Below are 18,596 nucleotides of genomic sequence, written 5' to 3' on the forward strand. Positions count from 1 at the left end.
ACAAAGTTTCACAATCAGGCAGTTTTAGAACTCTCTGTAGCTTTCTATTATTGAAAGGATTATCGAGTTGGGTAAAATCACCAAAATCGATTAGAATGCTTTTCTTTAATCAAAAGATCATAAACTGAATGTTTCCGTATTTCATTGGCTAATAAAAACCAAGTATCAATTTGTCAGCTCTATTCTAATTTAGGTCTAACTGGAAAAATCCAACTGACCTAATTTTATATATCAGAAGATTTTCTAAGTTTACATAAGATTATTGGTTAAAACAAGAGATGCAAAAAAAATTAAATAAATATATTTTAATTTATGCAGATTGCATATGTATTATTATAGAATCATTACTCTATTGATTATTATATATTACAATGAATAATTTGCCCGGTGAACTATTTCACAAAAAAAAGTTTTAAAAATGATATCATTCATCAAATTCTGTGTTTGTTTACAATATCATGTCAGCTGATATTTCGGCTTGATGATGAATGCCCTGGAAAAGTTATTTCTGATTAATGTTTAGTTTTAAAATATGCAAACGAAGAAATGATTTGCATTGATTTCAATGGTATCTCTTCTTTTATCATAAATTAAACTCATTAATAAGAAAAAAATTAAAATGAGATGGTGAGCTACACCCAGGCTTGAACAGGGGATCATTCGATCTGTCGTCGAATGCTCTACCATTAAGCTATATCTCCAGATTATGTTTTTTTTTATGATTTGTTGAAATTTTATTATCTCCCTTGATCGGTGTAATGTAAAATATTCCCCTGTAAAACTTATTCTTATTATCTATAAAAGAGGAAAGTTATTTTTAAGATCAGATTTTTTCGATTTTCGATATTTATCGTATGAATTTCTGTACAAAACATATCTAAGAACACTGCCAAACATATAAAATTAGCTTTGTGTGAAATTTGCAAAAAACTCAGCCGTTTCGGAATCTATGAGGAAGTAACTCACATACACACACAAATGGACTTTTATATAATAGCAGAGATAAGACGAAAGATGCTTGACTAAGTTTTAAAATGAAAAAAAAAAAATTACCTCCAATCATCGACTTCTTCTGTTCTGGCACAATTGTTCGACACACAATTGTTATTCATCTGAAACTGCAGTAAATGATTGATGTGTTCCACTTCAATAACAGTTAAAGCTTTCCCTAGCAAACCTGAATCTTTACACAAATGTACAACAGCGTTAAGGAATATGAATTCATATAATGTAAACATGCACAATGCTGCAGGTTTAGTTGGGTGCATAGTTGTAACGTATGCAGACGGCAGACCAGCAATGGAAGAAATGTTTAGTTAAGGGAAAAGAGAACCCACCCAAGAAATGGTAAGATATTTTTGAACTAGCAATGTTTTCTTGGATAAGAAGGTATCTTGTGATTGTCAGCCACTTGAATCTTGAAAAAAATGAATTCTCCTTCAGATACAGGTCAGCATGGGCAGGAAATTTTTTATGCCCATAAACAAGCAACTTAGCCATTTCAAGTAGGGTGACCGTGTGATCTACTCTAAATGGCACAAGTATCTATATATATATATTTCAGCAAAGACATTGGATAAATATTGGATCATAAACGGATGAGCCCTTGTGTTTAATACTGTGTTTGGAAGATATGTTCATCTTCATTTGCAGGATTGTTGTTTAGTAGAAGAAAACCAATACCATTATTATTTTTATTTATTATTATTTTTATTTATTATTATTTTTATTCATTATTATTTTAATTTATTATTTTTGTTCATTATTATTTATTATTATTATTTTTATTCATTATTATTTTTATTCATTATTTTTTTATTCATTATTATTTTTATTCATTATTTTTGTTCATTATTATATTTATTCATTTTTATTTTATTCATTATTATTTTTATTTATTATTATTTTTATTTATTATTATTTTTATTCATTATTATTTTTATTTATTATTTTTATTTATTATTTTTATTCATTATTATTTTTATTTATTATTATTTTTATTCATTATTTTTATTTATTATTTTTATTCATTATTATTTTTATTTATTATTATTTTTATTCATTATTATTTTTATTCATTATTATTTATTATTATTTTTATTTATTATTATTTTATTCATTATTATTTTTATTCATTATTATTTTTATTCATTATTATTTTTATCTATTATTATTTTATTCATTATTATTTTTATTCATTATTATTTTTATTTATTATTATTTTTATTCATTATTATTTTTATTCATTATTATTTATTATTATTATTTTTATTCATTATTATTTTTATTTATTATTATTTTTATTTATTATTATTTTATTCATTATTATTTTTATTTATTTTTAGTCATAATTATTTTTATTCATTATTATTTTTATTTATTATTATTTTTATTTATTATTATTTTATTCATTATTATTATTTTTATTCATTATTATTTTTATTTATTATTATTCCTTATTATTTTTATTCATTATTATTTTTATTTATTATTTTTATTCATTATTATTTTTATTCATTATTATTTTTATCCATTATTATTTTTATTTATTATTATTCATTATTATTTTTATTCATTATTATTTTTATTCATTATTATTTTTATCCATTATTATTTTTATTTATTATTATTTTTATTTATTATTTTTATTTATTATTATTTTTATTCATTATTATTTTTATTTATTATTATTCATTATTATTTTTATTCATTATTATTTTTATTCATTATTATTTTTATTATTATTATTCATTTATTATTTTTATTTATTATTTTTATCCATTATTATTTTTATTCATTATTATTTTTATTTATTATTATTCATTATTATTTTTATTCATTATTATTTTTATTCATTATTATTTTTATTCATTATTATTCATTATTATTTTTATTCATTATTATTTTTATTCATTATTATTTTTATTCATTATTATTTTTATTCATTATTATTTTTATTCATTATTATTTTTATTTATTATTTTTATTCATTATTATTTTTATCCATTATTATTTTTATTTATTATTATTTTTATCCATTATTATTTTTATTTATTATTATTTTTATCCATTATTATTTTTATTTATTATTATTTTTATCCATTATTATTTTTATTCTTTATTATTTTTATTTATTATTATTCATTATTATTTTTATTCATTATTATTTTTATCCATTATTATTTTTATTTATAATTATTCATTATTATTTTTATTCATTATTATTTTTATTCATTATTATTTTTATTTATTATTATTCATTATTATTTTTATTCATTATTAGTTTTATTCATTATTATTTTTATCCATTATTATTTTTATTTATTATTTTTATTCATTATTATTTTTATTCATTATTATTTTTATCCATTATTATTTTTATTTATTATTATTCATTATTATTTTTATTCATTATTATTTTTATTTATTATTATTCATTATTATTTTTATTCATCATTATTTTTATTCATTATTATTTTTATTTATTATTATTCATTATTATTTTTATTCATTATTACTTTTATTCATTATTATTTTTATTCATTATTATTTTTATTTATTATTATTCATTATTATTTTTATTCATTATTATTCATTATTATTTTTATTCATTATTATTTTTATTCATTATTATTTTTATTTATTATTATTCATTATTATTTTTATTCATTATTATTTTTATTTATTATTATTCATTATTATTTTTATTCATTATTATTTTTATTTATTATTATTCATTATTATTTTTATTCATTATTATTTTTATTCATTATTATTTTTATTTATTATTATTCATTATTATTTTTATTCATTATTATTTTTATCCATTATTATTTTTATTCATTATTATTTTTATTCATTATTATTTTTATTCATTATTATTCATTATTATTTTTATTCATTATTATTTTTATTCATTATTATTTTTATTCATTATTATTTTTATTTATTATTATTCATTATTATTTTTATTCATTATTATTTTTATTTATTATTATTCATTATTATTTTTATTCATTATTATTTTTATTCATTATTATTTTTATTTATTATTATTCATTATTATTTTTATTCATTATTATTTTTATTCATTATTATTTTTATTCATTATTATTTTTATTCATTATTATTTTTATTTATTATTATTCATTATTATTTTTATTCATTATTATTCATTATTATTTTTATTCATTATTATTTTTATTCATTATTATTCATTATTATTTTTATTCATTATTATTTTTATTCATTATTATTCATTATTATTTTTATTCATTATTATTTTTATTCATTATTATTTTTATTCATTATTATTTTTATTCATTATTATTCATTATTATTTTTATTCATTATTATTTTTATTCATTATTATTTTTATTCATTATTATTCATTATTATTTTTATTCATTATTATTTTTATTTATTATTATTCATTATTATTTTTATTCATTATTATTTTTATTCATTATTATTTTTATTCATTATTATTTTTATTCATTATTATTTTTATTCATTATTATTTTTATTCATTATTATTCATTATTATTTTTATTCATTATTATTTTTATTCATTATTATTCATTATTATTTTTATTCATTATTATTTTTATTCATTATTATTTTTATTCATTATTATTTTTATTTATTATTATTCATTATTATTTTTATTCATTATTATTTTTATTCATTATTATTCATTATTATTTTTATTCATTATTATTTTTATTCATTATTATTTTTATTCATTATTATTCATTATTATTTTTATTCATTATTATTTTTATTCATTATTATTCATTATTATTTTTATTCATTATTATTTTTATTCATTATTATTTTTATTCATTATTATTCATTATTATTTTTATTCATTATTATTTTTATTCATTATTATTTTTATTCATTATTATTCATTATTATTTTTATTCATTATTATTTTTATTCATTATTATTTTTATTCATTATTATTCATTATTATTTTTATTCATTATTATTTTTATTCATTATTATTTTTATTCATTATTATTCATTATTATTCATTATTATTTTTATTCATTATTATTTTTATTCATTATTATTCATTATTATTTTTATTCATTATTATTTTTATCTATTATTATTTTATTCATTATTATTTTTATTCATTATTATTTTTATTTATTATTATTTTTATTCATTATTATTTTTATTCATTATTATTTATTATTATTATTTTTATTCATTATTATTTTTATTTATTATTATTTTTATTTATTATTATTTTATTCATTATTATTTTTATTTATTTTTAGTCATAATTATTTTTATTCATTATTATTTTTATTTATTATTATTTTTATTTATTATTATTTTATTCATTATTATTATTTTTATTCATTATTATTTTTATTTATTATTATTCCTTATTATTTTTATTCATTATTATTTTTATTTATTATTTTTATTCATTATTATTTTTATTCATTATTATTTTTATCCATTATTATTTTTATTTATTATTATTCATTATTATTTTTATTCATTATTATTTTTATCCATTATTATTTTTATTTATTATTATTTTTATTTATTATTTTTATTTATTATTATTTTTATCCATTATTTTTTTTTTTTTTTTTTTTTTTTTTTATTACATTTTCACCCCAAACAAGGCAAATTGCCACTTTGGTGTAGGGGGCTACTATCAGGGGCAACAACTACTGGGGTACTATGTAGGGATTTGGGCAGCAAGGTGTCGGTTCACGTTACACTTGAACTTCTGCACGTCAGTACTGTTGGGGAAGCAGGGACCTGGAATGGAATTCCAGAGTCTTGCGGTTCTGGGGAAGAAACTATTGGAGTAAAAAGATCTTTTACATCTAGGGACCTCTACAGTGTGGGGGTGGGATCTAGTAGCCTGTCGGGTTTGTCGAGGGTGCTCGCGTCGTGGGGGCACAAGTGATTGCAGTTCATCAGAGCATTCACCACTAAAATACTTGTAGAACAGGCAGAGGGATGCAACATTTCGTCGATGGGACAGAGGCTGAAGCTTAGATGCCAGTTCAGGGCCTATCAGATTTGCGACTCTCTTTTGAACCTTGTCAAGGAGCGAGAGACTAGTAGCAGATGCACCAGCCCAGATGTGGCAGCAATACTCCATACATGGGCGAATGGTGGCCTTATAGAGGTACAGGATACTTTCGGGTGTTAGTAGTTTTCTAGCACGGTAGAGAGAGCCCACCTTTCTTGCAGCGGCCCTGGCAATGCCTTCAATGTAATTGTTCCAACTCATGTTTCCTGTGAACGTTAGGCCAAGGAGTTTGAAAGATGGACTCTCAGATAAAGAGTCGTTGGCCATTGCTATTGGTGGTAGAGAGGGTTTCTTGTAATTATTGAATGAAACTAGTTTAGTCTTGGCAGCATTGAACGCGACCAACCACTTTTGTCCCCATTCCACTACAGATTGGAGGTCTTCCTCTAGTGTTTCTGCCATTTCTTTAGAAATGTGTTCATTCGTCTTCCTGTCGTGTCTGCCATAGAGTGTAGTGTCATCAGCATATATACCCATCTCAGAGGCAATGTTGTCGGGGAGGTCATTTATGAATATCAGGAACAATAGAGGTCCAAGGATAGAACCCTGGGGCACTCCCGCATTTATATCATATTGTTTAGATGTGCGACCGTTATTATTTTTATTCATTATTATTTTTATTTATTATTATTCATTATTATTTTTATTCATTATTATTTTTATTCATTATTATTTTTATTATTATTATTCATTTATTATTTTTATTTATTATTTTTATCCATTATTATTTTTATTCATTATTATTTTTATTTATTATTATTCATTATTATTTTTATTCATTATTATTTTTATTCATTATTATTTTTATTCATTATTATTCATTATTATTTTTATTCATTATTATTTTTATTCATTATTATTTTTATTCATTATTATTTTTATTTATTATTTTTATTCATTATTATTTTTATCCATTATTATTTTTATTTATTATTATTTTTATCCATTATTATTTTTATTTATTATTATTTTTATCCATTATTATTTTTATTTATTATTATTTTTATTCTTTATTATTTTTATTTATTATTATTCATTATTATTTTTATTCATTATTATTTTTATCCATTATTATTTTTATTTATAATTATTCATTATTATTTTTATTCATTATTATTTTTATTCATTATTATTTTTATTTATTATTATTCATTATTATTTTTATTCATTATTATTTTTATTCATTATTATTTTTATCCATTATTATTTTTATTTATTATTTTTATTCATTATTATTTTTATTCATTATTATTTTTATCCATTATTATTTTTATTTATTATTATTCATTATTATTTTTATTTATTATTATTCATTATTATTTTTATTCATCATTATTTTTATTCATTATTATTTTTATTTATTATTATTCATTATTATTTTTATTCATTATTACTTTTATTCATTATTATTTTTATTCATTATTATTTTTATTTATTATTATTCATTATTATTTTTATTCATTATTATTCATTATTATTTTTATTCATTATTATTTTTATTCATTATTATTTTTATTTATTATTATTCATTATTATTTTTATTCATTATTATTTTTATTTATTATTATTCATTATTATTTTTATTCATTATTATTTTTATTTATTATTATTCATTATTATTTTTATTCATTATTATTTTTATTCATTATTATTTTTATTTATTATTATTCATTATTATTTTTATTCATTATTATTTTTATCCATTATTATTTTTATTCATTATTATTTTTATTTATTATTATTTTTATTCATTATTATTCATTATTATTTTTATTCATTATTATTTTTATTCATTATTATTTTTATTCATTATTATTTTTATTTATTATTATTCATTATTATTTTTATTCATTATTATTTTTATTCATTATTATTTTTATTTATTATTATTCATTATTATTTTTATTCATTATTATTTTTATTCATTATTATTTTTATTTATTATTATTCATTATTATTTTTATTCATTATTATTTTTATTCATTATTATTCATTATTATTTTTATTCATTATTATTTTTATTCATTATTATTTTTATTCATTATTATTTTTATTTATTATTATTCATTATTATTTTTATTCATTATTATTTTTATTCATTATTATTCATTATTATTTTTATTCATTATTATTTTTATTCATTATTATTCATTATTATTTTTATTCATTATTATTTTTATTCATTATTATTCATTATTATTTTTATTCATTATTATTTTTATTCATTATTATTCATTATTATTTTTATTCATTATTATTTTTATTCATTATTATTTTTATTCATTATTATTTTTATTCATTATTATTTTTATTCATTATTATTCATTATTATTTTTATTCATTATTATTTTTATTCATTATTATTTTTATTCATTATTATTCATTATTATTTTTATTCATTATTATTTTTATTCATTATTATTCATTATTATTTTTATTCATTATTATTTTTATTTATTATTATTCATTATTATTTTTATTCATTATTATTTTTATTCATTATTATTTTTATTTATTATTATTCATTATTATTTTTATTCATTATTATTTTTATCCATTATTATTTTTATTCATTATTATTTTTATTCATTATTATTTTTATTCATTATTATTCATTATTATTTTTATTCATTATTATTTTTATTCATTATTATTTTTATTCATTATTATTTTTATTCATTATTATTTTTATTCATTATTATTCATTATTATTTTTATTCATTATTATTATTCATTATTATTCATTATTATTTTTATTCATTATTATTTTTATTCATTATTATTTTTATTCATTATTATTTTTATTCATTATTATTTTTATTTATTATTATTCATTATTATTTTTATTCATTATTATTTTTATTCATTATTATTCATTATTATTTTTATTCATTATTATTTTTATTCATTATTATTTTTATTCATTATTATTCATTATTATTTTTATTCATTATTATTTTTATTCATTATTATTCATTATTATTTTTATTCATTATTATTTTTATTCATTATTATTTTTATTCATTATTATTTTTATTCATTATTATTCATTATTATTTTTATTCATTATTATTTTTATTCATTATTATTTTTATTCATTATTATTCATTATTATTTTTATTCATTATTATTTTTATTCATTATTATTTTTATTCATTATTATTCATTATTATTTTTATTCATTATTATTCATTATTATTTTTATTCATTATTATTTTTATTCATTATTATTTTTATTCATTATTATTCATTATTATTTTTATTCATTATTATTTTTATTCATTATTATTTTTATTCATTATTATTTTTATTCATTATTATTCATTATTATTTTTATTCATTATTATTTTTATTCATTATTATTCATTATTATTTTTATTCATTATTATTTTTATTCATTATTATTCATTATTATTTTTATTCATTATTATTTTTATTCATTATTATTTTTATCCATTATTATTTTTATTCATTATTATTTTTATTTATTATTTTTATTTTTATTCATTATTATTTTTATTATTTTTATTTATTATTATTTTTATTTATTATTGTTCATTATTATTTTTATTCATTATTATTTTTATTCATTATTTTTATTTTTATTCATTATTATTTTTATTATTTTTATTTATTATTATTTTTATTTATTATTGTTCATTATTATTTTTATTCATTATTATTTTTATTCATTATTATCTTTATTCATTATTATTTTTATTTATTATTATTATTATTATTATTATTTATTATGATTTTTATTTTTATTATTTTTATTTATTATTATCTTTATTCATTATTATTTTTATTATTATTTTTATTTATTATTATTTTTATTTATTATTATCTTTATTCATTATTATTTTTATTATTATTTTTATTTATTATTATTTTTATTTATTATTATTAATTATTATTATTATTCATTATTATTATTATTATCATTCATTATTATTTTTATTCATTATTATTTTTATTTATTATTATTATTATTCATTATTATTTTTATTCATTATTATTATTATTCATTATTATTATTATTCATTATTATTTTTATTCATTATTATTATTATTCATTATTATTATTCATTATTATTTTTATTCATTATTATTTTATTTATTATTATTCATTATTATTTTTATTCATTATTATCTTTATTATTATTTTTATTTATTATTATTCATTATTATTATTCATTATTATTATTATTATTCATTATTATTTTTATTCATTATTATTATTCATTATCATTTTTATTCATTATTATTTTTATTTATTATTATTTTATTTATTATTATCTTTATTTATTATTATTTTTATTCATTATTATTTTTATTTATTATTATTCATTATTATTTTTATTCATTATTATTTTTATTCATTATTATTCATTATTATTTTTATTTATTATTATCTTTATTCATTATTATTTTTATTTATTATTATTCATTATTATTCATTATTATTTTTATTTATTATTATTTTTATTTATTATTATTTTTATTTATTTTTATTCATTATTATTATTATTTTTATTTATTATTATTTTTATTTATTATTATTTTTATTTATTATTATTCATTATTATTATTATTCATTATTATTTTTATTTATTATTATTCATTATTATTTTTATTTATTATTATCTTTATTCATTATTATTCATTATTATTTTTATTATTATTTTTATTCATTATTATACATTATTATTATTATTATTTATTATTATTTTTATTTATTATTATTTTTATTTATTATTATTCATTATTATTCTTATTCATTATTATTATTATTCATTATTATTTTTATTTATTATTATTTTTATTTATTATTATTATTATTTTTATTCATTATTATTTTTATTTATTATTTTTATTCATTATTATTTTTATTCATTATTATTTTTATTCATTTTTATTCATTATTATTTTTATTCATTATTATTTTTATTCATTATTATTTTTATTTATTATTATTATTTTTATTCATTTTTTTTTATTCATTATTATTTTTATTCATTATTATTATTATTCATTATTATTATTATTAATTATTATTTTTATTCATTATTATTTTTATTCATTATTATTTTTATTTAGTATTATTTTTATTCACATTCACTTCTAACAAGCTGTATAGCTAATTGGACGTAAGGAGCTACTATTCGGACCATGCCCAGGAAAGATTAACAAGATGTTTACGTTGCATTTAAACTTCTGCATATCAGTACAGTCAGGGAAACAGTCAGCAGGAAGAGAATTCCAAAGTCTATCTGTTTGAGGGAAGAAACTATTAGAATAGAAAGCTTTCTGGCATTTAGGGACCTCAACAGTGAAGGGGTGTGATTTTGTTGCTAAGCGGGTTTGTCAGGGATATGTATGTTAAGGGGGCACAAGTGCAACGAGTTCATCAGAACATATTCCATTAGAATACTTGTAAAACAGGTGCAGAGATGCAATATTGAAGTGATTGGACAGGAGTTGAAGCTTAGTTGACAAAGCAGGATCTATTAGATTGAAGACACTTTTTTTGGACCCTATCCAACCAAAAGGGAGAGGCTAGTGGTAGATGCACCAGCCCAGATGTTTTTTTTTTTTACATGGTGGATCACCACTGGTCAAGGCCTGGAAACCACTCGTGGATAAGGGTTATTGTGTGTACAGTAATCAATGGGATAATATCATAGTAATAGTTGGTATTGGAGATTTGATAAAGTGTCTTACTTAAGGGAGCGATTAATCAGGAATTTGTTTATGTTGGACTTGAAGACATCCAAGTTGTAGTCAGGTGGGAAACAGGCAAACGAAAGAGAATTCCACGGGCGTGCACTTCTCAGAAATAAACTTTGTTCATGGAATCTACATTTTGATTTAGGTACAGATAAAGAGTGGGGGAAATTACTGACAGTGGTTTTAGCTAAACGGGTGTTTATCATGAAAGACTGGCTCACGTCTCTTCTGTGGGAGAGAGGTTGCAGGGAAGAGAAAAAGGCATCCCCCACTAAGCCATGAAGTCTATTTTGTACTTTGTCAAGGCAAGATAGGCTTTTTTTAGAAGCTCCAGCCCAGACGTGGCAGCAGTACTCCATCTTTGGACGTACTTGGGTTTTATACAGATAGAGAATTGCATCAGTAGTGAGATATCTTCTGGAGTGGTAGAAGGAGGATTCCCAGCGGCCCGGGCAACAGACTTGATATACGTGTTCCATTTCAGATCAGGAGTAAAGGTCAAGCCCAGGAGCTTGTCAAAACATGAAGCCTCCCCAAGACGAGAGCAATCCAGTTCAATTGATACTAGATGGGGATCAGAGCGTTGATGATGTAAAAATAGGAACTTGGTTTTAGATGCATTAAAAGTAACCAGCCACCTCTTCCCCCACTGTACTACGTGCTCAAGATCAGAGGAGAGAGAATTAGAGAGCTTTGTCATTTACGGCCTTTGATGCGTTGCCATAGATGGTCGTGTCATCAGCATAGATGTCAACAAATGATTTAAGTATGTGTTTTGGGAGATCATTGATGTAGATCAGGAAGAGAGTTGAGCCCAGGATGGACCCCCGGGGGACTCCAGCGTTAATACTGTGGGCCTCTGATGTGGCAACAATATTCCATGCATGCGAGAATGGTGGCTTTGTAGAGGTACCGGATACTCTCAGATGTGAGTAGTCGTCTAGCATGATAGAAGTAACCCACCTTCTTTGCAGCAGCCTTCTGCAGTGTCTGCAATGTATTTGTTCCAGTTTATATTGCTCGTGAAAGTTAGGCTGAGGAGCTTGAAGGAGGAATTCTCAAATAGGGTGTTAGTTGTCATAAACATCAGTGGTTGAAGAGACATCTTGTAATGCAAAAAACATTTATTTGAACAAGCTAGAATTTTGCACAGTGATTTTTGTTTTGATTTCAAAAAGTATCAGATCCAGACATCAAATTGTGAAAAAACACAAAATTGAAATTTTGTGAAAATTTGAACCACAACTTTTCTATCTCAAAGATCAAGATCATATAAAATGTAGAACTTCATTGACTACAATATGGACCACATAGTGAGTCTCTATGATGAGAATAATTAAAGTTATTGTAAAAGGTGTAACTTCCACCTTTTCCATAACATTGATCTTTGAAACAGAATCCCAAAATTAAATCAGTTCTAAGCTCGACCAAGTTTGGTGATGATTGGTCAAGTGATATGGATGCTATGTTGAATGCACACAAACATAGTAACAAACCAACAAACTCATCCAAAAGCATAAACTCCTTCACAGAAATAATTAAGTTAGTCAAATTCTTAACCCATTATCAACCTATTCAATGAAATTCAAAGAGGAGTAGCATCAGTATCAGTTGTGCTCTGGTTGTCTCTGACCCTGTATGTCACGATCAAAAACATATCAAATGCAGAACCACAAAGTGAGAATTGCTATGTTATTTCAGCACAATTCTTTTGTGGGTTTACGGTTAAACCTTCCCAACTTTGCATGCAACTGCTGAGCCTTGCTGCTCTCGGTGTTGAGGTTAAAGCATGTAATCCTGCAGTTTAACGAATAGCTGCAACCAATGAAGAGGACCATGCAGATCAGACAATCCCGAGGCACAATCTCTATGAGCTATATGCAAAAGTCCAAATAACTTAACAGTAGCAGCAGTGTGATGTAGTCGTATGCATGCTGGTCGATTTTTCGTCAGCCAGAAACAACTTCTATCGCAAAATTTGTTTTTTTTATCAAATTATAAAAATATTATTTTATTATTTTTTTCTCATGTGCATGCACCCAGCTAGAGATGGAGAAGGTGGTCAGAGGGGGAGTGTAGATTGAACAGTAAGCTAGTCTAATGTTGCTTTCTCCAGCTGTCTGGCTGCTTTTCTGTCTCTCTTGCCTTCCCTTTTGGGATATATATATATATATATATACATATATATATATTATATATGTAACATGTTCTCTGACAGGTGTTCTAACTCCAGCATCTACTTGACTTTTCATCACCGGCGACATCAGTTTTGATAGCTACACCCCAAATTGTTCAGTGCGTTTTGGCTACTGACTGTCATTTGTGTGTGTGTGTGTGTGTGTGTGTGTGTGTGTGTGTGTGTGTGTGTGCACAGCTTCAACACGCAACAGCAGCACCAAATCATATGGTTAACAATTCATATCATTCAGACTTCTCAGATGTTTTTCTTATAATTCTTGTCTGATGTAACTCCAATTAGACATGTATTGTCAAACACTGGAATCTTTATGTCACATAGATTCCTAGCGCAATGGATAAAAGTAAGTAAATAATAACCAGTTCTCAGTAACAGTCTTCTGGAATATGAACTAAACGAAGAATACAATCGAGAATTACTTCAGACTTTTAAAAGGTTATGGCTTACAGAACGAGAACAAGCTACACCTATGGATTAAATAAAGGATTCTATTCAAATTTCCATAGAGATTGCAGAGTCTGACATAAAGATTGCCATGTTTCAAAAAATCCACATTATGAAGGTCAGAGGTTACAGCGATCAAAACGTGAGAATAACATGATGAGAACAATAGTCCAAACAATTCAAATTATTGATCCTCATCTCAAAAAAATGCTACGTTTCTGAATTTTTGAGATGATGATTGGTTATTCATATCATTTGGATTTTTCGGACTACTGTTCTCATCTTGAGTGTCATTTTCATAATATTTCAGTTGATGTAACCTCTGACCTTCTTCAAGTGTATCTTTCAAAATTGGGAACATTTCTGTCGAACTTGTGAATTTTTATGGAATTTACTATAACTAGAACTGTCCACAATTTTGAACGAAACCCTTTATTTACTTCATGAGGATAGCATGCTCTCCTTCCAGCAGCCATGACTGGATCGAAGTCTTTGCAATGATCTGTGATGCAATGGTAAGAGTACTTGGAAAAAATCAATTGCAAACATGATATTGTTGAAGGTTCAATCCTCAGTGTGGGTGATTGAAAAATACAATTGCAAATTACTTAGTACCTCTATCCCATCATGGCTGATAGAATGTGAACATACTATACCTGTGAAGTAAAGGTTTTCGTTCAAAATTACATGCAGGTTTCCAAGTTCAACAAAATACACCTGAAGAAGGTCGGAAGTTACAAAACGTTGCGAAAATAACAATCAAGATGAGAACAGTAGTCCGAAGAATCAAAACATGTTACTGGAAAATGTTATATACATGCATAACGTTTAAAAAAAAAAAAAAAAAAGAGAAAAAAAAGTTCAAATAGAAGATAAGGATATGGCTAAGTAATTTGATGGCTAAAACCTGCTTGCAACAATGCAGTTTCATACAATCCGGGTTAGCAATAGGAGGAGCGTTTTTTAGGCAACTGATTACCATGGTCAGCACGGGGTCAATGCAAGATTGTTGGCTGGATAACAATGCATTAGAATGGAGTTCCTGAAATCAGATTAAAAAGAAAAACAGTTTGAAGATTTTAAAGAACTAAATTTAATTGCTTTTGAGAAGAAGCAAGTCATATCTTTTGAAAGCATTATTTTGTTAAATTGAAAATATTGGAAAACCGTATGATGCTGTAAATTTTTATTTTATTATTAAATGAAAAATGAAAATAATTTTTTAATTTTTTTCTGAGACTTTTGGTGGAATCCACACTAATTATAGAAGACTTTTTTATGCTTTCAAAAGAGGTCGCCTTCTCCTCTTCAAATTTACATGCTAACCACATGATACATATCAGCCAGATTTGAACAAGAACTCCAATTTTATCCTCTAGGGCAATCGCTTATAGATTTAACATCACCATCAAAATGGAGCGAAAAAAAACAAAACAAAAAAATTCTTACATGTCTCTTACAATCAGGGTGAATTTCACCGAAAGTTTCAGTACAAATTTTAAAATATGATTTTCATTTTTCATTTAAAATAAAAAAATTTTTACAGCATTATTCAGTTTTCCAATGTTTTTATTTTAAAAAGTTTTTGTTTTATCCATTGGTTCTCATTTTTTTTTTTTTACAATTAATTACCAAAATCTTTTGCAGGTACTAAATTATTTGATATTAAATATGTATAAAATCATTTGATATTAAATATGTATAAAATTTTTTGATATTAAATATGTATAAAATTATTTGATATTAAATATGTATAAAATTATTTGATATTAAATATGTATAAAATTATTTGATATTTAATATGTATAAAATTATTTGATATTAAATATGTATAAAATTTTATTATCACATTCTAAAAAATGAAAACATCCACAGTTCTTGTTTTATGATCAAACTTTTAAAGCCTACTATATTTGAGTAAAGTTAGTTTGCTATTTATGTGACAAATGTGATGAGAGTAAAAAACTGGCTATATGCTGTTTGTCCGGTATGTGGGTGGAGGGAAGGTGAGCATTAAGCAAACATGAATTCATTCTAGTAAATTTTTGCATCATAATTTTTTAAATAGTATTTTTTAAAATTTCATTTCATAATGTTATATTTTTTTAGTGCTTGTCCAGAATTTCAAGACTTGGATGCCATCAGCCAAAAGCGAAACTGAAAGCAAAATTTTGTAACACCCCACCCCCCCCCCCCAAAAAAAAAAGGAGAAAATATTTTTTGTACCCCCACCCCCCCAAAAAAAAGAAAAAAATTTTTTTTAAAATGACACGTGCTGGGCACAAGCTCTCATACTGAAGTTAGTAACCAAAAGCTTTTACTGATGTGCCCATGATTACGCAGATATTTCAGCATCGCAAATTTAGCTATTTAAAATGGAAGAAAATAACGACGATTAATGCATGTACGATTTGCAAATCGCGGCGGAAGCAACGTTTTTATCTGACTCCCCTGTCAAACAAAACAAAGTAATGGATGATTTTTTTCCAACATTTCCATATTTTTTGTCCAAGGGATTGCTCTTTCTAATAATGCCACATTCATGCCTGTCTAATGCGTACGACAAAAGTTTTTAGCAGACATACAAACACACAGACATTTGAGATTTATATAATAGACTAGCAGGGGTACCCGGCGTTGCCCGGGTGTTTGGGGGGGTGTATGTAGGAGAGTGTGACCTTGTTTTAATATTATAAAAAAAAAACACGATATTAAGAAAAATTGGAAAAACAAATACGAAGCAAAATAGCGAACAAACTTACAGAAAAAAAAAAGAAGAAAAAAAAAGGTTTAGGAAGAAAGACAGGCTCGAACCCAAAACATCGAGGCTAAGGCGGAAAAAAATGTCTGACGCGTTACACCTACGCCAAAGAGACATAAACTTAATAACGGATAAAATTAAACCTTTAAAAACACTTGCAGGTGGTTGAAACTAACATCAACGTTTTCTAGGTCAAACATGATGTCATTGTCGTAGTAGCAGGAGCAGAGAAAATGAAGGAACGATTTTTTCGGCACCCCTCCCTGTACAAACCTGATGATGTTAGGGTGAAGGAATTAATGTTTTTGGCCAATTTTTCGATATTTGTTGGGCGAAGGTTGGAACTTTAAAATGATACCTATCTGGCGAAAATCCGTGACCCGTGTCGAAAGTTTTTGCGAGACATACAAACACACATACATACAAACATACATACATACACACATTTTCGCTTTTATATATATAGAAGATAAAAATAAACATACATTCATACAGATTTTCAAACCCTTTTCAAGGCCTTCTCCGGACAAAATTCAAATTTTCAAAACAAAATTCAATACATAAACAATGATATCAACTAAAAAGCTTAGTAATTGACAACAAGAAAAGTCACTTTCATCTAAGTTTTGTGATAAAGAGATGTAACTCTGGTATTGACAATACCGAAAATAATATACAATTTCAGAAGAATGTATTTATTTCAATTTTATTTTTAATATGTAAAAAAATATTTTACTAGTATCTATATATGAATACTGTAGTAGCTTTAATGTACATACGTACGTGTGCCACGGTTTCCAGATTATAAATTATTTGATCAAGAGATCCTATCTGTTAGGAGCATAGGTGATAACATACTATGAACATTAAATTAGTATATAGATACGCTAATTTAATGTTCGTTGTATGTTATCACTTTCTGTCCTTTTTAATAAATAAGATCTCCCAATCACTGAAGACGCAATTAAAAATTTTTTTTTATGATATCGCTTTTGGGCCATACTTGAAAATAAAATATACTTTCTTAGTCTTCTGGCTAGAATCCAAGGGGAGTATTTATTCTGTCTAAAGATGGTATAATGATATCGTGGAGTTTCTATTCGTGCCAGGAGTCCATACAATGGAAATATATCACAGACTCCTATAAGGATATTGGAGATAAATCGTAATAACCAGATATATTTTTAGATTACATTAACCAGATTACTTAGATGAATACTTTTACAACTTTAACAAAAGAGCTACAATAATATTGCAGGGTCTCCATTCAGGCTGAATGTCGACAGAATGTCCAGCAGCAATATATTACATATGAAAGATGCCACTGTGGAATTTCGACAGGTTCCACTAGTTTTGATTAATATTTTTAAAAAAATTAATCATATTTATTTAGA

General features: G+C 21.9%; 1 protein-coding gene across 1 annotated transcript in view; it reads right to left on the bottom strand.

The window, feature by feature from the left end:
* The window catches only part of LOC145248327 (protein CIP2A-like), an 80,940-nt gene that overhangs the window by 25,775 nt on the left and 36,569 nt on the right, over positions 1-18,596 (bottom strand). The window contains exons 11-12 of the mRNA XM_080110238.1: positions 15,322-15,483; positions 1,054-1,193 (exon numbers count right to left, since the gene is read on the bottom strand). Coding sequence (XP_079966364.1) covers positions 1,054-1,193; positions 15,322-15,483 — 302 coding nt within the window. The remainder of the gene's footprint in view (positions 1-1,053; positions 1,194-15,321; positions 15,484-18,596) is intronic.

The sequence above is a fragment of the Euprymna scolopes genome, chromosome 26 (genome assembly GCF_053919585.1).
Source record: "Euprymna scolopes isolate OS-2025 chromosome 26, ASM5391958v1, whole genome shotgun sequence".
Taxonomy (NCBI): domain Eukaryota; kingdom Metazoa; phylum Mollusca; class Cephalopoda; order Sepiida; family Sepiolidae; genus Euprymna; species Euprymna scolopes.